This window comes from Hippocampus zosterae, chromosome 4 (genome assembly GCF_025434085.1).
Source record: "Hippocampus zosterae strain Florida chromosome 4, ASM2543408v3, whole genome shotgun sequence".
NCBI classification, from domain to species: Eukaryota; Metazoa; Chordata; class Actinopteri; order Syngnathiformes; family Syngnathidae; genus Hippocampus; species Hippocampus zosterae.
In genome coordinates this window covers 16,253,057-16,276,376 of record NC_067454.1, presented here as the reverse complement: position 1 = coordinate 16,276,376, position 23,320 = coordinate 16,253,057, and the positions used below count along the sequence as shown (strand labels likewise).

Here is a 23,320-nt window from a genome sequence, read left to right as displayed (position 1 = left end):
ATAATAATAATTTGCCTTCAGCGGTCTGGCATAAAACACAAACCTCAGAGCTACCTGATCCAGCGGTAGCAAACTAAAGTGAAATGCTGGGTGGAAACATGAGTCCAAGGTATATAGAATTTTAATCAAGACAATGAACTTGCTATAAAATAAGCTTTCTCATCACCAACACACGTTGCCTAAGAAGTTTCAGCACAGTATGGTTACCCAAGTTCTGTTAATATTTGATACCCATCAAAACCAAGTTATTTCCTTTCCTCACAGTGACTCATTTGTAATGAGTAAGTGAGCAGTTGATAAAATTCCGTTTTAGTTTGTTCTAGACATAATGGTGACAGTGAAGAGAAAATACAATATAGTATCGGAAACATTTCATCTGTTGGAAGTCAACCTGACTTGTTTTTGTCGAAATCCAGAGGTGCTTGTTGAGAGACATGGAATCAAGATGGTAAAAGTCATTATATTCCAAAAATGGAAGCAGAGCTCACTCAGAAGGAAACCTTGTAGAGTGCAAAAAAAAAATTCTACAAATGAATAGAAAATTAGGATTGTTAATAAACCACAAAATGTCAATTTAAGGTGTGTGATACCTCTCCGACAATGAAGTCCCTCACACTCCGTTCGGAGTGAATGCAGGTGACTCAGGGAGTCTGAGCTGATCCCAGAATTCCTAATTATCTGCCCAGCGGGGAGGATCAGGTCTGCACACTCTGTCTCAGAGCATTCTCGGCCTGGTGATACAAGCCGCACAGGCGCAAAGTGCTGGGCCATCGGGGCCAAGCCAGGTCTGCTCATTATATGAACTCATTCTTAGCATCTCTGCAAAGCAAGTGCCACTTAGTTCCCACAGGAAGGGTTTGGGTCGGAATACTGCCCAGAGGGCAGAAACAAAACGAGCTGACAGAAAATGTTTACATTAAAAGACATGAAAGCATGAAAAAATATTTTGTGGGCAATAGGTCGGTATCTGAACAATATGTCCATGAAAAACGTATGTATTTTCTATTATCTCAAAAGGGGTGTTCACACGGCACACATTTGCATCGGTGCTGCACTGACGCATTTTGTTGCGATAAATCTTGTGTAAATTCGGTGGAGCGTTGACACATATAACGCTGCTTACTAAAGAGAAGCGTGTTAACCCCAGTGCAGCCCCACTTGCGTTCACACAGCGGTTTCTGTGGCCCTGCAATACGATAACAATTATTACGTAATAATACGTAAATAAAACAGTGAGACATTGAGCAGGACATGCGTAAAGTGCACTTCCTTTTCCCCGCCTTGTTTGTGACATATCGAAAAACCATGGTTTATACTTCTACAGACAAATCAAACCTGTGGTCTATCAGACATCGTAAAAGGATGAAAGTTGTGCAATACCCGTATGTAATCAACTCTTCTTACGCGCAGCGAGTCTACCCTTGTGGCATTCACAAGCTCCATTTTATATCGGTGCTGCCCACAAACCAGCATTTACTCTGGAGTACATTTTTAAACCACATCCTGAGCAGGGTGAAATTTGCTCCGGTTTAAGCTGTTTTCAGGGGCTACACTGATATAACGTTGTACGTGTGAACGGTCTACGAGGGGCAGCCCCGGTGCTAAACCGGAGTTAAAGTTGCCGTTTGAACACCCCTAAAGAGTTGTTGTAACTTTCAACTTGTAAATGTTGTATGTGACATCATGACTTCATGGATATGATGACAGTTGTGGCACATCTTGATATATTTATATTATTTTAATATTATAATTATTTAGCGAGTAATCATTTGTAAAAACAGTCAAAATTTTATGGATGCAAATATATATATATATCCAATCGTGCCTGTGGTGGTCGGAGCACTCGGGGCAGTGACCCCCAAACTAGATGAATGCAACAGATCCCGGGAACAACATCGGACATCTCAGTCCAGAAATGTGCAGTGCTGGGAACAGCAAGGATACTGCGCAGAACCCTCAAGCTTCCTGGCCTCTGGTAGAGGACCCGAGCTGAATGAGGGACGGACACCACCGAGCGAGGTGAGACGAGGATATATCTATCTCTCTCTCTCTCTATATATATATATATATATATATATACTGTATATACATGATGTATCTTCCGTTCTATAGCAACAAGAATCGGATCCTTTTTTTTGCCAACAGTAACACAAAAATTCACTGGTGTCTTTGAGCTTGCAAGACAAGTACAAATATATAACTCAATGAATAAACATACAATTTGAGCGAAGCGTGTTGTTTCACTTATCATCTCCATTTCTAAAATAAATGAATGCAGCCGAGCACAGCAGGTGAACTGTGCAAGTGCTTTGGCTCGGGCCAAAGCTTCTTATTTGCTTTCTCTTTTCAATATTCTTCTAAATAAGTCTTGCCAAGCCAAGTGCAGTTTGAGGTAATATTCTATGCAGATGTCCGCCATCCAAGTTACAATCAGCCTAAGAGAATGTGAACATTGCCAGTCAACACCAGTCTCAGAATATGCAGCTCACTTCAGGTAAACACTACAATAATAACCTAAGAAGCAGAAATTACAAATTGTGTGTACCACAACACAGTTGCTATAGAGACTGTTGCTAATTAACTGCACTCTACCCCTGGATGACGAAGAGCTTAATGGCACTCAGGATGACTTCTCTTGAGATGAGCTCTGCATTTGGAACACATCGCCATCCCTAGAATCTCAAATACAAAATACCAGTCGCCACATAGCCAACTTTCATCTCACATGCCATGAGAGGTTGTGCCTCTCTGTAAGCGCGATAAACCTAGATTAAAGGACCATCACATCACGCTTCGCAAAGACTTTGGTCCAGAGAGAAAAAGCAGAAGAAAAAAAAGAAAGACCTTTCGACAAAACTTATCAAAAACTCTTTAGTTGCAACAAACTAATTTCAATGGTAAATAAATTCTAACAGTGTTCTAAACAATCATTTGGAAACCTTTACTCAGCCAAGGCACCTGTTTAACATTAAAAAAAAATCTCATGGCACAAGACCAAAGAAAAATGTATTAAAAAGGAGGAATACTGAAATAATGATGACCTGATCTCAAGTTAATGACAGATTTGTGTGAAATTTGGTCCTATTTAATTGAACACAAAGCTGATATACTCATAATCCATTACTTATTCTGTTGTAAGGCAAGACTTGGTCTGGCACTCTAATGGAAAAACATTTAATTGTTAGGACTGCAACAATACATCACGATAAGTCAATGACATGCATAGATGTTAACTGTTTTGTTAAGCGCTTTGTTACAGCTGTCGCTGTTGTGAAAGCGCTATATAAATCAGGATGTATTGTATTGTATTGTATAGATGAACAAAGACATATCTGGAAATAATAACTAATACTTTCTGGACAAATTAAGTCAAATTTGGTTGGTTCCCATGGCACCCTTGATGGGGTTTTTTTATAGCACATTAGGCGCCATGACAGCCTGGTGCAAGTAAGTGCAAACTGAGGAAAAACTATTGTACTGAGGAAAAACTAATGATGAATGAAGTTGTTTCAGGTCATTCAGAAAATAGATTGTTTGGGCAAGTGGAATGACGCCTTCAATCCCACATGATGTAAATACTGAAAATGTGGAATTTTAACGATACACACCCGTTCGGAATTTAGAGACCGTTTCACATTCAATAGCATGAGAAAATGTTGACCGGTCGTGCATACCGCACACATAAAAACCTTGGAGTGCAGTCAGTGAAAAAAAATCGTTTTCATTTCAAACATGAATAAATTCAGCACCCCAATTGTGGCGTCAGACTGAGGTGGAAAGGTCGAATGTACGTTTCTTCAATTAGCTCCTTTATGAAGCCTCTTCAAATCTCCCTATATATATATATATAAAAATCCTCATCTCACCCCTCGGCTGGTGTCCGTCCCTCATTCAGCTCGGGTCCTCTACCAGAGGCAAGGAAGCTTGAGGGTTCTGCGCAGTATCCTTGCTGTTCCTAGCACTGCACATTTCTGGACTGAGATGTCCGATGTTATTCCCGGGATCTGTTGCAACCACTCATCTAGTTTGGGGGTCACTGCCCTGAGTGCTCCGACCACCACAGGCACGACTGTCACCTTTACCTTCCAGGCTCTCTCCAGTTCCTCTCTGAGCCCTTGATATTTCTCGAGTTTCTCATGTTCCTTCTTCCTGATGTTTCCATCACTTGGGACCGCTACATCCACTACAACGGCTTTCCTTTGCCCTTTATCTATGATCACAATATCTGGTTGGTTCGGCATTACCATCCTGTCAGTCTGAATCTGGAAGTCCCACAGGATCTTCGCTCTGTCATTCTCCACCACCTTCGGAGGTGTTTCCCATTTTGACCTTGGGGTTTCCAGTCCATACTCCGCACAGATGTTTCGGTAGACTATGCCAGCCACCTGGTTATCGCGTTCCATGTAGGCTTTCCCTGCCAGCATTTTACACCCTGCAGTTATGTGTTGGATCGTCTCAGGTGCCTCTTTGCACAACCTACACCTTGGGTCTTGTCTGGTGTGGTATATCTGGGCCTCGATGGCTCTGGTGCTCAAGGCCTGCTCCTGAGCAGCCAGGATGAGTGCCTCTGTGCTGTCCTTCAGGCCAGCCCTGTCTAGCCACTGGTAGGACTTCTTGAGATCAGCCACTTCAGTTATGGTCCGGTGGTACATCCCGTGTAGGGGCTTGTCCTCCCATGATGGTCCCTCTTCCAGCGCCTCATCTTCTGTTCCCCATTGTCTGAGACATTCTCTGAGTACGTCATCCGTTGGAGCCTTCTCCTTGATGTATTCATGGAGCTTGGATGTTTCATCCTGGACAGTGGCTCTCACACTCACTAGTCCCCGGCCTCCTTCCTTTTGGCTTGCGTACAGTCTCAGGGTGCTGGATTTGGGATGGAACCCTCCATGCATGGTTAGGAGCTTTCGGGTCTTAACGTCCGTGGTCTGAATCTCTTCCTTTGGCCACCTTATTATTCCTGCAGGGTATCTGTTCAGTGGCAGGGCATAGCTGTTTATTGCCCGGATCTTATTCTTGCCATTGAGCTGGCTTCTTAGGACTTGCCTCACTCGCTGGAGGTATTTGGCCGTAGCCGCTTTCCTTGTTGCCAGTTCGAGGTTGCCATTGGCTTGTGGTATACCAAGGTACTTGTAGCTGTCCTCAATGTCTGCTATTGTTCCTTCAGGGAGTGAGACCCCTTCAGTGCGGACTACCTTTCCTCTCTTAGTCATCATCCGACTACATTTCTCAAGCCCGAATGACATCCCGATGTCGCTGCTGTAGATCCTCGTTGTGTGGATCAGGGAATCTATGTCCCTTTCGCTCTTAGCATACAGCTTTATGTCATCCATATAGAGGAAGTGACTGATTGTAGCTCCATTTCTGAGGCGGTATCCATAGCCTGTCTTGATGATTACTTGGCTTAGGGGGTTCAGTCCTATGCAGAACAGCAGTGGGGAGAGTGCATCACCTTGGTATATGCCACATTTGATGGACACTTGGGTAAGTGGCTTCCCATTGGCTTCAAGTGTTGTTTTCCACATCCTCATCGAGTTCGCAACGAAGGCTCGTAGGGTCCTGTTCACCTTATACAACTCCAAGCATTCAGAGATCCATGTATGTGGCATCGAGTCATAGGCTTTCTTGTAATCATGAGCTTCCATGTTGTGGAGAGACAGGTTATTGGCCGATAGTTGGATGGAACTGCACCCTTCGAGGGATCCTTCATGATCAGGATCGTTCGCCCTTCGGTTAGCCATTCTGGGTGAGTCCCATCCCTCAGCAGCTGATTCATTTGTACTGCTAGGCGCTCATGGAGTGCTGTGAGTTTCTTTAGTCAGTTGGTGTGGACCATGTCCGCCATGTCTGGCCTCATTCTCTTTCGTGTACCCCTTTAGGCGGCTGGATAAGGCTTGGAGCCTTTTTTTGGCAGTTTTGAGTGCTTCAGGTATGGTCATCTGCATGTACCTCTCGGGTATCGGCCTTTTCATCACACCTCTCCGGGCCTCCGTCAATTGACTCGCATCTTTCCGAGCCGCCTTGATCTTAGCCTCCAACCGTCTTTTCCATGGTGGGTAACTTATCTCATTGCGTTCCATGATTGCTCTTATATCCAAGCAGCTCAAGGATCACTGATGCTGAAGCGTAGATCAGCTCATTGGTTTCCGTGATCGTTACGGTAGGGATCGCCCTCAGTGCTGCATTCACACTTTCCATGAGACTTTCAGGTGGTACTTCACATAGCCGTTGAAATTGGTTTCTAGGTTGCCCAGCTTTCATTCTCGCCATGATCTTAGCTTTCAGGTCAGTTGCTGCCTCGCTCAGCATTTCATTAATTGGGGCTGGCCTCCCAATCTCATCATCTGCATTCATTGGGGGTTGCCTCCCAATCTCTGGTATGCCCTCCTCATCTGATCTGGCAGCCTGGGGCCCTTCACCATGGAACCTGCGTTGTACCTCATCAATCTCAAATTGTGACAGCAGTTGCCGTTTGTGGATGTTGGAACACTGAGCTACTAGTTGTTTCGTGGTCAACCGTGACTGTGGGTTTCGAAGTAACCATTTAGCCCACATTCTCTGCATGTAACCCCTCTGACTAGGGTTGCTTGAGTAGTACCATTCCAACAGAGCCATGTTATCGCATCTCGCCCATCTCCGCTTTGTTCCAGTAGCCCATTTTTCATCAAGGTGCTCTGGTTCCCCAGCACCTGACGCAGACCTTGTTTGGCCGAGCGACGTCTGAGCCGGCATGTCATTCATTTTATCGTCTCTCATCATTGTATGAGGTAGGCATTAGCGTGAAGGATCTTGCCCAAGGACCCACACTGGATGGTGTTATGTGTTTGCCCCAAGCGGGATTAAAAAAAAAACTATATATATATATATATATATAAAATGTAACATCATTATTTTGGGCCTGTTTATTAAGATTTGTGCAGATGACCGGGGGGAGGGGGGGAATTGAAACTTGCTGAGGAACAAAATATCAGATGCTGGTTCCTGGCAAGCTTTTCACAAATTGCGTTGTGCCATTATTAAGTTAATGATTATTTCAGTGGTCGTCAAGCAGCCATACATTTTCTTGAAAAATAAATACATTGTTTGTCACATCTTTTATGGAACGTTTCTAATTTGGGGCTTGACCTGAAATGGTTCGGGAAGCTCTGCCCTTGAGCAAGGCGCTTTATCACAGCAAAATCACTCTGACATCTCTCTTGCCTTCTCCCTTGCAGAATCCATCCATTGTGTACTGTCTTTGTGTGTGTTGTTTCGACAACAAAGCGCAAAGAGAATTTTCCCTTGTGGGAGTTACCACTTACACGCCACATTCAGTATGAAAAACAATGAAGTAGAGCTCAAAAACACACAATAAAATGGTCATGCTTTAACCCAGAGCACTCAAAAGCTTCAGTTTGCATGTGGAAGAGCAGATAGTAGGCTAGGTCCCATCTGAGGCCAGTGGCAGCTGACGGCGTTTCATTGCAATTCCTACAATTTACATTTCATTTGGCCAGAGGGGTCACATGACAGCTGCAAATGAATGCGCTGTGGGGTTTTCGACCACCACTTGACATTGACAAGCTGTGCAACTTGAAATCCTCAGAAAGAAAACATTCCTTCTTTCCATGACATCACCAAGCCAGAGATGGGGTAGAGGAGGGCAGGGGGAGAGGGGGCACAGCTGGTGGCAGCCATAGTACCATCTGCCACTGACTAATAGTTCATGCTGTTTTACTGACAAACTTGCACTTAAGCATCTGCACGGTCGCCACATTGTTAGTTTGAGATTGACCATCATGTATTAAGTGCATTGATTGTGGTTTACTTGCCCAATTCAGTTTTTATAATGCTCTCAAATCTTAATAAAAATGGTAATAATGGGTAATAATATTTTGTTGTCGCAAGGACACCCAGAGGAAAAGGTCCACTATGAATTCCATGCTTTTCATTGTTATGGTTTTGGTCTTTTTCATTGCTGATGAAAAAGGGAAGAGAAACATGATGAAATACTGTGGTGCCATTTTATATTTATTGTCTGATACACAAACTGGAAGGAAAAAGTAGCTTCTTGCTGCTGTGCATGTCTAAGTGGGAATTTGTTGTCATCAGTTCAGCTTTTACACAGACAAGAGATGTGATTGTCAAAGCTTGAGAGAAGACTAAACCTATAGATGTTTTGATGAGATTGATAGACCAGTCGGCAGTCTTGGAAATAAAGCTTGAATAGCCTTTAAATCCTCACGTCAGCCAACGACAGTGGACTCCCGGTCTCACCGGGCTGAGCTTGCGAATGTCACATGACAAAACCCAGGAAACAGGTGAGCCGTGACGGTCGTTACATGGGCTCTTGGGCACTGTAATGGCACAATGGCCACCCCCTGAGATGGATAAGAACGGGTGGATTTTGCTGCTTAATTCAAATTCCACAAACACAATATTAAGGAGAATACTTTGTTTAGAATAGTGCAGTGGTTCTCAACCTGGGTTCGATCGAACCCCAGGGGTTCGGTGAATCGGTCTTGACGAAGCTTCTGTCATGGAGGGTAAGACACACCTGACTCAACATGTCAATTACCAGTAGTTATGACACACCCGCTTGGCCATCACTGGCTGCATATGATCACATTTCATTGCTTGTTCAATCAGTGCTGCAGGAAATTATTTTTTAAAAGTATACTTATCTCTTGAAATTGTATCTACTTTTTTCTGTTTTTAATAAATGCATTTTTCTATCTAGAATTTGTAAACAATATATATATATATATATATATATGTATGTATTTTTCACTAAGAGTTCGGTGAGTGTGCATATTAACTGGTTGGGTTCGGTACCTCTAAGAAGGTTAAGAACCACTGTAATAGTGGAAGCGCATAGAAAATATTAATGTCATAAAAATGTTTTACTTGACTTGCCCTTTAATGAAATAAAGTACATTTTTTGTTTGGTTCCTTGTCGTTCAGCAGACACACAAAGAAAATTGTACATGGCAGATTTGTACTCACCATACATCTTCCCCTCATCTGACAGGATGATCTTTCGACGTCCACAAGGAGGGTAAATAGCCAAGGCCTCTTGGAAGCTCTGTTCGATGTCAGGACTCCACACCCCTTCTGCGTCGTTGTCCACGGGCTTGTCTGCCAAATCACTCATTCTCTCCATGTCTTCGGCAGGGCTATCACTGCCGCTCCAGCTGCTGGGATCAATGTTGGCGGTTGGGCTCTCCAAGCTAAAGCCTGGACCAAACTATGGTGAGACCTGAAAAAATATAAAACATAAAGCGGTGCTTTAACTAACAAATTCAGTTTGCTCCATGACGACTCTCATAACGGAAAACACTTGTATCGCAAATCATCTTTCCCTATTGAAACTGGGATTGAAATTTTATAATTATTCCATTCCAGCCCACATTGTGCTCCGTTTGTTGTGGGTACCAGACAGCAGAACTATACAGACATACAGACTCAATTGAAGAAGAGTTTCTCAACTACAATAAGTGACTCAGTAGGAAGCAGTGACATTGGTCGTTATTCGCAGAAAAAAGACTATATGCCGATGAGTATTGCTGCTGTAAGTTGTCTGTCTATATGTGTTGCTACTGTTCTGTGATGTTCAAATGCCCATTGCTTAAAGGGTTATAACACTGTGATGCCAATGCTATTCGTTAGGTCGTCAATAGTGCTTTAGATTGTGTATTAGCATTTAGATAAGGCAGTTATATGATTGTTTTAAATTAGCGCTGTCAGCTTAGCGCGTTTTTATTGGCATTAATTTAAATGAATTTTAACGGGATTAAATTTTTTCTCGCGAGATTAATGCAGCACACGTCACAAGCGGATGTTACGGTGCTCTATAAATACACCAGAAACAAAACAACACGCGCGCTGCAGAAGTCCACGCCCATGTCTGTTTTTCCAGCCATGGCAGCATGAGATACCGAAAACGGATATTTAAAGAGTTTATCAATGGAAAGTTTACTTTTAAAAAGTTACCAGATTGCTCCACTGACAAGACCAAAGTTACCTGTTCTTCTCTCTCTGTGTATCATACAGGTATACGATGTATGCCACTGACGCGATTGTTACTTGTTTGGAACTATTTTGTGTGGAAGGTTACAGCGTTCCGTGTCCATATAAATAGAGCGGGTGGAGCTTCTCTGTGTTCGTCTGACAGTGACACTGCGCTGCTGTTGTAGCGACCTATTGAAAAATAAACGTCTCCAGTGTTGTCATCGAACCAAGTGTAGTCATCCGAAATGAGGTAGACACAAAAACCGTAGAGAGACTTCCGCGGAAGAAGGACCAACATAATCAACATAGCCTGACTGTGTTAGGGGGAGTGAAACCGCCCTCTTTCGGGGGAAGTGCTTGCGCTTTTTGTACGGCCGGCAGTTTTGAATACAGTGGCGCATAACGAATACTGGTGTCCGGGGTCTCGTTATTCTCCAACAAACATACAGAAACAGACTGCTGTGTTCAAAGCAAACTTGAGAAAAACGAAGTATGCAACCATGGTTTAAATCCACTATAGGCTGAGTACTAGTTTACCTTAGATTTGCACTTTATAATGTTATATTGCTTTGTTTTGATTTCATTAAAAATGATGTTAGAGCAGATGTTGTGTGACAAAATATTTTTTTTCACTGTTGTTGATGGACAGTAATATTGTGTGAGAGAATATGTGTGAACAACTGCTCCAAGTGAAAAATGTTCATGTAAAATTGAAAATGTTATTTCAGTAAATATTTGCATTTTGCACATAGAAAACTGATTCATGATTCCATGTTGACGAGAGCATTGAAATGGGGGAAAATAGGACAAACAATGTAAAAGGAAATTCAGAAACGATAAAAAATGTGTGAGTAATCATGATTAATTTTTAGTTCATTTGAGTTAATTATGACAGTTGCATTTTTAATTAGATTAAATATTTTAATCGTTTGACAGCTCTATTTTAAATACATGTAATGTTCTTTATTTTTGTTTAGTTTGGCAGTAAACTTCAATTGAGAGACCCAATAAACAGCTACAAACTTCTTTTTGCACGATTATTCATGATCAAACTGTTGATCGCTGTGAAGCTAGTTGAGTTGTGTTCGCTGCCACCGTATCAGGTTCTTTTGTCAAATTTTAGCTTCCAAGTCAAGGCAAAAAACTAGAAAAATATCACTGAAGAGCAGGCATCCATGGTCTTAAATGACAACTTAACCAATAAGTGGACATGCCATGAGAAAAGGTCAAATTTTGTGATAGGAGAACAGCTGATGCCTGGATTGAGACTCTCTTGTGCTCTCACAAACACACTGACAAAAACAAAAGCAGCTTATCGTCATTTTCTTCTTCCAACCGCCATACTGCAATCAACACCTGCACATAATCACTGTTCAGCCAATGCAAGACAACCACACAGCCCACAATGTACGCTTTCATAATGCAGGCACATTCAGACATTCTAGACATGGTCATGTATTGTATGCTACATTGAATTATGTCCCCAGCTCCTCAAAACATACAATACAGATACCAGTGAGATGACAATTCAAGGCCATATATTTATTCCCTTGATGTCATGTCACATGCACAGGAATATAAAACCAAATATTATGGGAGATTCCCATCATGCTGTAAAACTTAAGGAAAAGAGAGCCATTTTTACTGTCCACTTTGTGGCTTGCTCATCAACTCACTAATATCGAACAGTAGCACCATAGGTACGGATGGCGGATTGGGTGCATTGTTGTTTTGTTGTGTAAAATGAGCTGGCAAATCTACCCTTCATTTAGCAGACACACAAGTATAAATTATATCAACCACGAATTTAATGTAAAGCCTGAAAAAGTCACAAAAGCAGAAAACACTGACTTTTGAAAAGAAGCGACAACCATATGTAAGCCAGCCAGTCAGTGCATAGCTACCGTAGCAGCTAGCACTCAAAGCTACTTTTATTTTTGGTAAGAATTTAAGTCTGCTTACTTTTGGTAACTTTTGTGGTTATTCTTCTCATTTAGTTTTGTTTATGTCTTACTAACATGATTGTTTCAAAAATGGTGACGATTCTGGCTGAAATGTGGTCTCGCAAAGTGTGCCGGGAGCTGATGTCACACATTTTGTTTGATGTCCAAAAAGGCCATTTAAGCCCTACCTTCACCAAAACTTGCAGTCAAATTCCAACTTTTATGAGGTCTTAGTTGCTAAACTTGTGAAGGTCCACCATAGTCACTACACTTGTGAATTCTACAGTCAACCTCAAAATGAAAATATAATGAACTATGAATAGTTACAGTATATGACATTGCATGAAACTAATTGTTAAGAGTTAAAGTGTATTCACATAGCAAAAGCTGTCCATAAGTGGGGATAGTAGTATGTTTCTTTCAGCATGTCAGTTCATGAAGGGGGGAAGGGTGTAACCTAAGGGGTGTGGGGGGACTCCCAGTGAACGAGAGCGCATTTACTGAATTTCGTTATTGTGTGTAAACTGCTGACACTACTAAACTACCTCACAACTAATCGAAGGGTGCTAAGGGTTGGTGGGCCCAAATTTAAACCTCAATAAATTCAGAAGCTTTTAAAGCTTTTCTGGATGTCTTCCTCTTATTGTAGCCCGATGCAAAACAAATTCATATCTGAATGTAAAAGAAACGTCCACATTAGGTTTGTATTTTTTTTTTTATTGGAAAGGTGGTATTTTAAAAAGAGTTGGGGTACATTTCCTGCCCAAAAGGGACAGGAAAGCTAGGATGTTTCTACCAGGCTAAAGGGGAAAAAATCTGTACATTAATTAGTTTCTCGGCACCACTTAACAGCGTAAACACATTGTCATTCTGCCTTGCTTGCCTACATTGATTGCACGTTTATATATTGCAACAGCTCAACATTCTATGCTAGTCCATTCTGTCTCTGTGCAGTTTCTATAGAGCAGCAAAGCACAGCAACGGTATAACATTGCTTGCCTGAGATGGCTGGGTAAAAGCATCTATTGATTTGGACAACGAGGAACCAGGTCTTCTTTGTCATCCTTGAGACACTCTTAATGATGATGTCTCAGGCAATCACACCAAGTTAAATCTACCTAGACTTCTTTCATCCCTCTTTCTATGTGGCTTTATGTTCAAGATTTCAGGATTTCAAGCCAATCCTCATGCCAAGCAGAGCAGCTTAGTGTTAACTATGAGCATACTTTGCAAGTGACATTGCAGTGTCATTTTGGAGCATAATGAGATGAAGTATTGTAAATTTCTTACTCACACCGTAAGGCATGTCAGTGCTTCAAATAGTGTTGTTTTTTTTTTAAATGAGAGTTGATAACAATCATAAACAAAGTCAAGTGCCTTACTGAATGTTCTATATTGCTTAATAACATCCATTTTTAATTTAACATTTTAAAACAAAGTGCCATTGTGTGTAATGTTTCCCCTTCCTATTTTGGCAAACAGTCGGATAACCAAAGACTACCTAAAATATTCCCGTGAAAATTTGCAGAAAAGTGCTGGGCACAGGCCAAAGGTGAACCCCATTACCATTTAATGCAGATCGGGATGTATTGGAGCTGCAGACTCCAGATTTGTGTGCTTTTCTCTACACCTAATAGAGGACTGCAGTCTACTTGATGCAGTTAATTTTTTCAAAATTGATAAAGACAGTTAAAAAAATTCACTGACATTGAATGAGTACACATTAAAGCAATTTGCTAGTTAACCACTGTATGTCTTTGGATAGACAGAGAAAAATACGTACCATAAGATGGTAACAATATCTGATCACAATTTTATGAATTAGTTCCTCCTCTAATATTAACAATTAATTACAAAGTCTTGTATTAAGTTAGATGTTACAACATTCAGGGAGAAACTTAATATTACTATGAATATACAAATTGACAATTGATCTGCTATATTTTACATGTACTGTATGGGTGGATGGGTGGTGTTGTTGTTGTTTTTTTTTTTTGCATCTCCTTGTTTTACTCATTCTGTGCTGTGCATGAAATGTCACATTTTTCTACCCGGTTAATGTGAAATGCAGCGAGGGGCAATTTTGTGTAGTAACAGTGACAAAGGAATAGTAAGTGGGGTTATTCAGGTGCAGACACCTGATGTCGGGTGCATACATTTTCTGATTTAACAGCAGCAACAGGTCCGATAAGGTACGATATTGGAACTGACCTCTGCCAAGGCAACACTGTTAACATGGTTAAAAAAATATATATATCTATATATATAATTCATGAATCCAGAGCCAAACTGAGATTTGTTGATTAGTCCATTCAATACTCCTACAAAGTTGCTTTAATACAACTACCGTAACTAGAACTGATGTGTTAATCTCTCAAATATTCCACATCTTATTTTTGGTTTGTTGACTTGATTATCAGCTCAAATAAATTGTTTTGAATATAAGTCATATCTACCCTCAATAGATGAGCTTGTTTGCATCCCTAAATTGGATGCTTCTGCTAAAAGTCATCAATGAAGAGGGTCTCCTAGTACCGTAGAATCTGGGCCGGGTCCTAATTGTGTTTTTGACGGGAAAGTATGAATGTCACCCATAGAAACACTTGTGGCTTACAGATAATTGCATAGTTTCCTCCTTTCAGAGCGTACACCATAGAAATGATCTTGCTCGTCAGATCTGGGGGAGAGAGATGGCCAGCATTGCAATAAGTGACAACGGTAGCTAAGCAGAGTAGTAGCTCTGACACGGCATTATGGGAAATTATACTTACAGTGAGATTACATAAACCACTCACCGAGGTGGAATTCAGCTCCTTAAATTAAGAGAACCCTTTTTAGCCATCAGACAGAGCAAGGTAATGAAATAGCAGATGAGAGGTCTCAAATGTAATTTTCCATGTGGAGTTCTTTTGTGCTGTTATCTCAGAAGGCGCAATAATGATTCCATAAATGACTTTTGTGGGCTCCATAATAACCCGCGGTAGTTAAGGCCGCAATGTGTAAAACCGTAATTACGGCGCGATTTAAAAACGTAACATTTTCCGGATGTTGTAAAGACATAATTATTACAGCAATGTCAAAAGTATTTCATTTTGAGAAATGTGCAAACAACGATGAGCATTCACAATCGCAGCTTCTATTATATGGCAAATTAAAACGTAATGTGGAAAATTGTTTTACGTCTGTGAAAACATATCTCGGAGGACCTTGAGATGCATTTATAAGGCCATGTGAATGCTAAACGTGAATGCAAAAATAAATCTAGGCAAATACCCTTGTAATTACCTTTCTGATTATGATTATTTGTGCACATCTTTCCCACACAAGCCAAAGTTCACCATGAATTTCATTTCAATCAGGGTGACACATCGACCCCAAGCCTGAAAACTGAAAATGTTTTTTCTGTGGCACAGAAACAAACACATGTACTCCTACTGAATTCACGAGACAAAAATGAAATGGAAAAATAGGAATTAAACCAATTTAAAAGCCGTGGCAGAAATATTTTGGGCATTTTTTTTGCAGATTACCAGATCATAGCTAGAAGGAAGAAAAAGAAAGATGACAATAGCAGTACCAATTTAGGACGGTCAACTAAAGAGGTTTCAAGACTTTCTTAGGTTGATCATCTCGGCAAACGGCTTTGTGTTCATTTCATGCCCCTTTGAACCGGTAGGCTTGGATGCTGTGAATCTATCTCATGTCATCACACTCAAACCTGAGGCCTGGCCCTCACTACCCAGCAACCATCAGGCCACTGTGGGATCAATCTTTGTTTGCCTGAGACTAGGATTGATTTACAGGTTCTATCAAAGCCGCCCTCGCTCTACCCGCCTCAGAATGAGAACCACGTAGCAACAACATGGCCTGGACAACATCAGACACATCTACAGTCCCCGAAAAGAGACACAGTTGAAAGGTTGTCCACCATAAAGGTAAATTTTCCTGTGAATTTAAGGCAAACAGGCTCCTTCTTGTAATATTGAAACACGTAAAAATAAAACGTACCTTTCAAATATAACACCTTGGATATTTGCCATATTATCTAAAATATGCGGCGCATTCCAGACAGCAAGAATGCAGTGGCGTGGCGCGCGAGCTGAACACATAAAGCTCAGGAAATTAAAGCTGTAAATAAAGGTCCGTCAGATAAAGGATCTTGTGACAGTTATGAGCGCGAAGCCACAGGCTCATTCAGGACGCGTGCGGACAGGCATGAAAAAACAAATCACAGAGATGAGTGTGAGGACCACCATTTGCATTTACATTTCCTTGTCTACAGCCATCATTCGACCTGTATCATCATTCGGCCTGTACACGGTTTCCTCAAAAAAAAAAAAATCTTCCCATTGCAAGATACTACATAGTACACTTAACACAATATCTTTTGCTAGAAGTGCAATGTAATTCAATGTGTTTAGTTTTATTGCTCACCAAATACCAGGTTCTGGTCATGAAAATGAGTCATTCGACATGTTAAATTGTGTATGGACATGAATTATACTTTAAACAGTTTGGTAGGGAATTGTAAGGAAAAGTAAAGTACAATATCATGTTCAAGCAGAAGAGTACCCCCCCTCCAAAAAAAAAACAAAAAAAAAAGAGTGCAACATTTGCTCTCACAAACAAAACTCAAATGATATGGTAAGCCCCGCAGTGACAGTCCCCAAATACAGCAAACATTAAAGTACCGGTACTGCAAAAGTTTAGTTTAGTTTTATATTTTAGATATTTTACGACAATGTATTTACTGTATGTCTCCCTTTTAAGATGACGTTGCTACTCCCCCCCATACCCCACCACCACCACACACACACAAAAAATGTACTCCTGATCATCAATCAAACACTTAATTTTCCTTCCTCTGTGCCATCGGAATCTATGTCTGAAATCAGGGGTGATCATATATATATATATATATATATATATGATATTTGACATGGACCGCAAGGCTAGTTGAACAAAAAGGGTAAAGGTGGGCAGAGTGAGGGAAGAAGGGAGGGCGTCAGAAAAATATGTGCCATTAATACGAGTAAATTTGTTTCTATACTGTAGAACTTTTCCTGATGTAGTAAATAAAGATAATTCAGTGTTAGAGGCAAACATTATTTCTTCCACTTTTGTGCTCTATAGCTGATTTATGAAGACATTGCATTAATCAAGTAACGGTACCTGAAAATGGTCACATTACTAGAGTTTTTTGTTTTTTTTTTTGGTTTTTGTTCTGAATGTGTGGCACAAACCCAACACAAGACCGTGTTGTGTGATGACATTGTCTGGAAATATGAAAAAGACGCTTCTCTCAAGTGTCATTTATCTGGTTTCATTGCAGTTGATATCCACACATGAGGGTGGCGAAAAAAAAAGAGCTGCATTTCCCCCGAGAGGTACAGTTCAGCTTGGTTCAGAGCTGCGTTTCCACCGTGGAATGTGTAAAGGAGCTGACGACGGCTGCATCGGCGATGTAAATACGTACTGTGGCATCATCACAGTAACACGGAGCAGTGTTGTTCACTGGCATTTGACAGATGTGCAGAATTTCTTTCGAGATCAATAAAGTCTCAACCTACCATTATTCCTAAACAAGGAACACGGCGTAAGTTCTGTTGTCTGTCTCCACCCTCCTAAAAGTTGTTTTGGTTCAATTCCAATTTGCTGGTGACCAATCAAGTTCCAAATTGTACAATGACTCCACTACAGTGGCCCATAAAGTGACAGAAAGTGCCACAGAGAAGTTTCATATAACGATGACAGCAGATGACGAGTCGAAAGCCCTCCGGAAATTAGCCGAGTCGCCCAAAACAATTGAGTCGCACCTTTAAATGTTGATACAGAGCGCCGTGACAAAGTCAACTCTAAGTTGACCAACTGGTCCAATCCTGAGTAGCAATTACAACTTTTCATCATGCAAAATTTTAAAATAACATTTTAGAATGTTTACTCTTATCCAGTGGTGTCGTCCAGGGTATGCACGAGTATATGGCAAACAATTTGCACGTAGTTTTCAGTCAGCATTGCATATAGCCACTTCGAAATCCCCTCGGCTATGTACTCTTTAGTAATATCTGTGAGTCAGAACCCATTTTTTCCCTCAGGGATGGTGAAGCCATGACCCACCTCTGCCTCTAATTGGCTGGTACTCGCTGCCTCCGCTGATTAGATTCGTTAACTTTAGGAATGAGGACTGATGAGTTAATCAGAGACAGACGAAGGGTGGCTTATGCCGAGGAAAATATTGCTAACATGTCAGGTGCCAGTACCACCCCAGCGTGATTGACGGGTCACTCGACATCTTGAAAGATGTGCGATTATTGGAAATGCGAGAAAAGCAGAATGAACGCCTTTCAATTGAGTGGCACAGATCCAGAGAACAAAATGAATCATTGTTTTAAAATACTGGCAAAATGACGGCACATTTAGAGGAGGAGAGATTTTGTCGCAAATAGTTCAACCGTGTGTGTTAGTTAACAGTATGAAATGGTATCCTAACATTTGCCAAGAGATACCTAGATATTAGGATGAGTAGGGAACTCACATAATTGTATTCATTTTCCGAACCGCTTATCCCTATTTTCAGAGACAGCACACATACTGTACACTCGGCATAAAAACTGGCACATCTTGATTTTCACGACAGGGCAAGTTTTGTTTACCGTGTTTCGGAATATCACACACCGTGCTGCGCCATGTTGAGTGGTCTGGTGACCGGAGGGCGTTTTCTTTTACAGACCCTGCCAATTTGGTGACTGCAAGTAGACTCAACTTTAGACAAGCAAGGAGCAGGTCTAAGTTGTGGCGCAGCTGGTAGAAAGCGAATTTAGTGAATTTGATCGTGTGGCAGGCAGACTTCACAGTGGTGCTCTGTGATCGCCCTGGCCAACTTAACATACTCCGCAAGTGGAGATCTTCTTGCACTTCCTTATAATCATACTTTGCATGCATCAATCTCCAGCATGAACTTTAGCGAGTCCATTTCTGCCTCCGCTAGGTCACAGACTGTGTGCACCCAACCCATGCTGAATTTAAAGGGAATGAGGAGAGGTGCTTCCATTGGAAACATCCTGACGATGTTCACTCCCACCACGGTGCAATCAGCCTTTTCTAACTGCGCCCATCTACGAAAATACCAAAGGAAAGAAAACTCCAACCAGACGCACAGTTGGATTGTGCTTTGCAGACTAAATGCAGAGTCAATTTTACATTTATCTCAAGGCCGATTAAAAACTAACAGGGTACGTTCTGCTTTTGAATGTGACAAGCTTCCCCTCTTGTTTATCTGTGCCTCCACAGAATCCTGGGTACCTTTGGCCAGAGAGCCTTATCTCTGCCAGTCCTGGTTACAGTGCAGCGACTATTGAGGAGGTGTCATGTGGAAATTTGGAGCCATCTCTGATTAGAGAATATGTTTGAATAAAAGCCAAAAATTATACACACTTTCAGTAAATGAAGCGGCCTCACGCCTTTGTTTCCCATTAATCATCGAAGGCTGAGCACCATGATCACTACAATTGGCTGCACAGGGAGAGGAAGTTGTTGAAGCCCAGATATCCTGTCTTCATTGCGGTTAAAAATTCCAGTTGTTATAACAGTGTTTAGAAAGTTACTCCGACCGTGTGATGACTCAGATTACAATAGTATGTTTCTTTTCATTAGTCTCTCTTAAATTCATGCAGAAACACCTTTCAAGAAAATTCATTTTAGGAATGAGATTTTGAGACAAGACGGTTGGATTCAATTATATTTACAAATGATACAAGGATTGGAAAACTGAAACATGACAGACTAACAGAGCCTGTCTTTTTTAACTTGCATGGCTTTTGAAAGGAAAAAAATGCAACAACAACTGTGCTGCATTAACTAAGAAGGTCTGACAGGACCAAAGTGCTTCCGGTAGCCAGTGTACCATTTATGGCTCCAGTTTGAAGCACATTTTCTTAGATGACGTCAGTGGCTTTGAGCCAGCTTTTCCTTTTTCGTGGCACTCTCGGCTGGCCTTAGTGGGCTTTGCTCAAACTGCTGAGCAGCCGCTCAGACACGCTCTAAAATTCCCTTTCTAGACCAGGGTTTACCTCAGGGTACAAACAGTCTGGGAGCCTCCGGGAGTGTCCTCTTTTTAAAATTTGCCTTAATCGTTGAAAGCAAACATATGATCCTATAAGCCTGCATATTCTATAGTTCAACATGTCATGATTTATGAACTCAAGAAAATTAACCAAACTTTTACAGTTACAAAATAAAACTATATTAATATCAGACTCAAGAGTTGTGTTTCATGATTTCTTTAAAAAAAAAGATTAAGCTCCAATAATTCAAATACATATGAGAATTATGCTTGTAATTGCGAATAAAATACAGAGACAGGAAAAACTGGTCTACGGCATTAAATAGAGGAGACTACAAATGGAAAACAAATAAATTAAACAAAATGGATACATTCAATCATTTAAACAGTTGTTCCTTGTCTGTACGCTTACAACTTGAATTTTTGTCATGTCTGTTATGGTGTGTAAACTGAACCGATTAAAAAGAGAGGTCTATTGCCAAGTTACTATTAACTGACGAAATAAACATTTACGCTACTTAACACATTGCACTCCCGTAAAATGTCGATGATGAGAATAAGAATAGCCCAAGCCCAAATATTTTTTTTCTCTCATAGCAAAATGACACAACCTTAAACTAGACTATGTAAAATAACTGCTACATATTACAAACTAACGTCTCTGCAAAAATGTATGACCATAAAAGCCCAAAATCAAGCTTAAACGAACGCAGACTGTTCCATGTCAAAAGTGATGAAAGGCAAACAGATTTTGGAAGGACCTCATTACAAATATGCCCTATTCTTATGAACATGTTCAACAGGCTTTTGTCCAGCAGGTTGCCTGATTGCATCAAGTGACTACAAAGCAGCCAATTCTAGCGAGAAGATTTATTATGTGAAATGTTTGGGGTTATGCCGAGTTCAGTATTACTCCTGGAAATAATAAGCTCTTTATGCCAATTTGTTGTGCATTTTATATTTCGTTCCTCCTCTACAGAGGTGAGAATCAGGCAGTGTTCTGACAGAAGAAGACAGAAAAAAAATCTGTGTTAAAACACAGATATTTGAGAGTATATTTCCCCTCAGTACTTCTACGTGTCCTATGGCAAAATAATCGTTATAATTAGCTTATTTAACTTTGACTATTGACATCCAATATGGGAAACATAAATTGCTGTAGGGGGGAAAACTCATACGGTTGATTTAAGGCAGCATATCTTTGTGGTGCAAATGGTGACCTTGTGATCTTAGAGCACTGCTTTGGTTCAAACTAAACGTTGTCAAATCTTGAAACACCAAAAAGGTATGGTATAAACAAATAGAATTTTTAATCAACGCTTCTTACATTGTTTTCATTAATCAATATTTTTTAATAGCTTGGAAAAATCCCGCAAATATAATGCTAACGACGCTGCTACTTACTGGCAGTATACTTGTAAGAGCGCTCACTTTCAGCTGAGCAGGCAATTCCCAAACTAAAGGAAACCCTCTCAAAGAAAACACGCAGGTGGGAAAAGGCAAAGAAAGGCGCCGCGAATGACATTTTGACAAACATTCGACGTCCATTTCCTGCGAGTTAGTACCAGACATATAGCGGATTAATCCACTTTTCGAAGAGTAACACGTCAATTTAAGCTAATATTCCTCCGACAATGTACCAGCAAATAAACCTTTAGCCCCGGGATAGTTTTCTGTTTCAGTCCCTATACGCTGTCAATTTACGTTTTTTTAACCCTCAAGCCAAACTACACCCCTTCAAATATAGATACCTTAATTATTTTTGGCATTGTTCGTGTCATGAGCGAACGTAAAGTAGGGAGCGTGAAACAGTGACGGACTTTTGACTTATTTTCCCCGGTTCCCTCCCCTGCCATGTAAAAGTGAGGCGAAAGGGAAAAGTACGAGCCAAAAATATACTCACACAGAACTTCGACGGCGATTTGAACAAACAACGTCCAAGGTGGCGAAGCAACAAGTCTCCCCGGCGGTTTTCGTCGAGGTGGTCCGAAAAGCCTCTGGTGAAATTTCCCAAGTGTAGACCAAATCAACTAGAGATAGAAAAAGAGCGACGAGAACAGTCGTCATGTTGTCCAAAACTGTTTTCCGAGGTAGATGTGGGTATTTTGTTTGTTTGTTTGTTTTTAGTTTAAGCTTAAATCCCTGGTGGGTGTTTCTGGGGATCTGACATGGAGCAGGCGGCATGTGGCGCTTTTAAAAGGGGCGTAGGAGCAGCCTTCTTCTCCAAAAATGTGAAAAATGTAAAAGATTTCGCCGCTCGAGCGACGGGAGCGAGCGTTCAAAGTGCCTGTTGCAACAGCGAGTCGGCCATCTAACCCACGACACCCACCGTTTCCACGCGCCGTGGGAGAAATAACAAACATAAATAGGCCAGCGTTTTCACAAACTATCCCGGATGAGATAATTCATAAACTAAACCCAGCAAATAGAAGTCCACGTTCACTTTGAATGCCTGCAACTAGCAATGGAACTTACCTCGTTATTGATATCTCATATTTAAAAAAATGTCCATTTTGAGATCATGTGGTGTTACTGGGTATTTACAATATTAATGTCAAGTTATTATGGTGTTTCTGGGTCGGCAAGGAAGGTGAATCGCTTCGCTCACTGACAGAGATGCGAAGAATGCTCGGAATGAGAAGAGGAATGAAATGAACGCAAAGAGCGAGTTTGCGTCGGGGGCGGAGCGAGAGGTGGCGTCATCCCGGAGCCCTGCAGCCTCGCTCAGCGGAGCAGGGACAGGGAGGGCGCGTTGACATCCCGGGAACTGTGGCCTTCAGGGACGCGCGGAAAGTTCGACTTCTCACTGTCGTCGCGGTCAAATTATTTAGGTTTTATCCTTACAATGTAAACGAACCTTGAGCATGGCTCGTGAGAGCCCACTCCATACTGTATGTATCCTTTAATATTTACGTACATGTAGCTGGAAAGCAAAGAGCATATTTTCGGTGGTTGAAATGCAGGGGGAAGTGAGTGAATGGGGTGCGTGGTCATTGCCAACAGCCTCTCAAAATATCCACACTGCCTTTATTTTTGCCCATTTCCTTCCTGTCTTTGTTGTGATCCACTTCTTCCTTGGCAATCACGCCATGTTTTTCTGGTTCATTATAAAAGTCATTAATATAAATGCATTGCAATATACTATATTATATGTGGAGCCTCAAAACTAGGTACAGTGTCGGAGTTGCAGAGCGTCAGTCGATGTTTGGTACTTAATCACTTAATGTGCAGTGAAGAGGTGCCATTTGTATTTTTTTTGCAGTGGGTGACTTCAGTTGCATTCAGTTGCATATTTGTGCAGCAGGCCTCAAGGATCCTTATTGCAATA

At 41.2% G+C, this 23,320-nt stretch overlaps 1 protein-coding gene across 10 annotated transcripts in view; it reads right to left on the bottom strand.

Moving 5' to 3' along the window:
- tead1b (TEA domain family member 1b) overlaps nucleotides 1-22,682 on the bottom strand; it is a 54,975-nt gene extending 32,293 nt beyond the window's left edge. For 3 of the 10 annotated variants that reach the window (XM_052063659.1, XM_052063658.1, XM_052063660.1), the window contains exons 1-3: nucleotides 22,468-22,679; nucleotides 21,896-22,022; nucleotides 8,983-9,235 (exon numbers count right to left, since the gene is read on the bottom strand). In XM_052063659.1, the coding sequence (XP_051919619.1) occupies nucleotides 8,983-9,139 (157 nt within the window). In that variant the 5' untranslated portion in view covers nucleotides 9,140-9,235; nucleotides 21,896-22,022; nucleotides 22,468-22,679. Of the gene's footprint in view, nucleotides 1-8,982; nucleotides 9,236-21,396; nucleotides 21,552-21,895; nucleotides 22,023-22,467 lie in introns of those variants that run through there. The other 7 variants (XM_052063662.1, XM_052063661.1, XM_052063663.1 and 4 more) reach the window with 4 other exon arrangements.
- Between the last annotated feature and the right edge of the window lie 638 nt (nucleotides 22,683-23,320).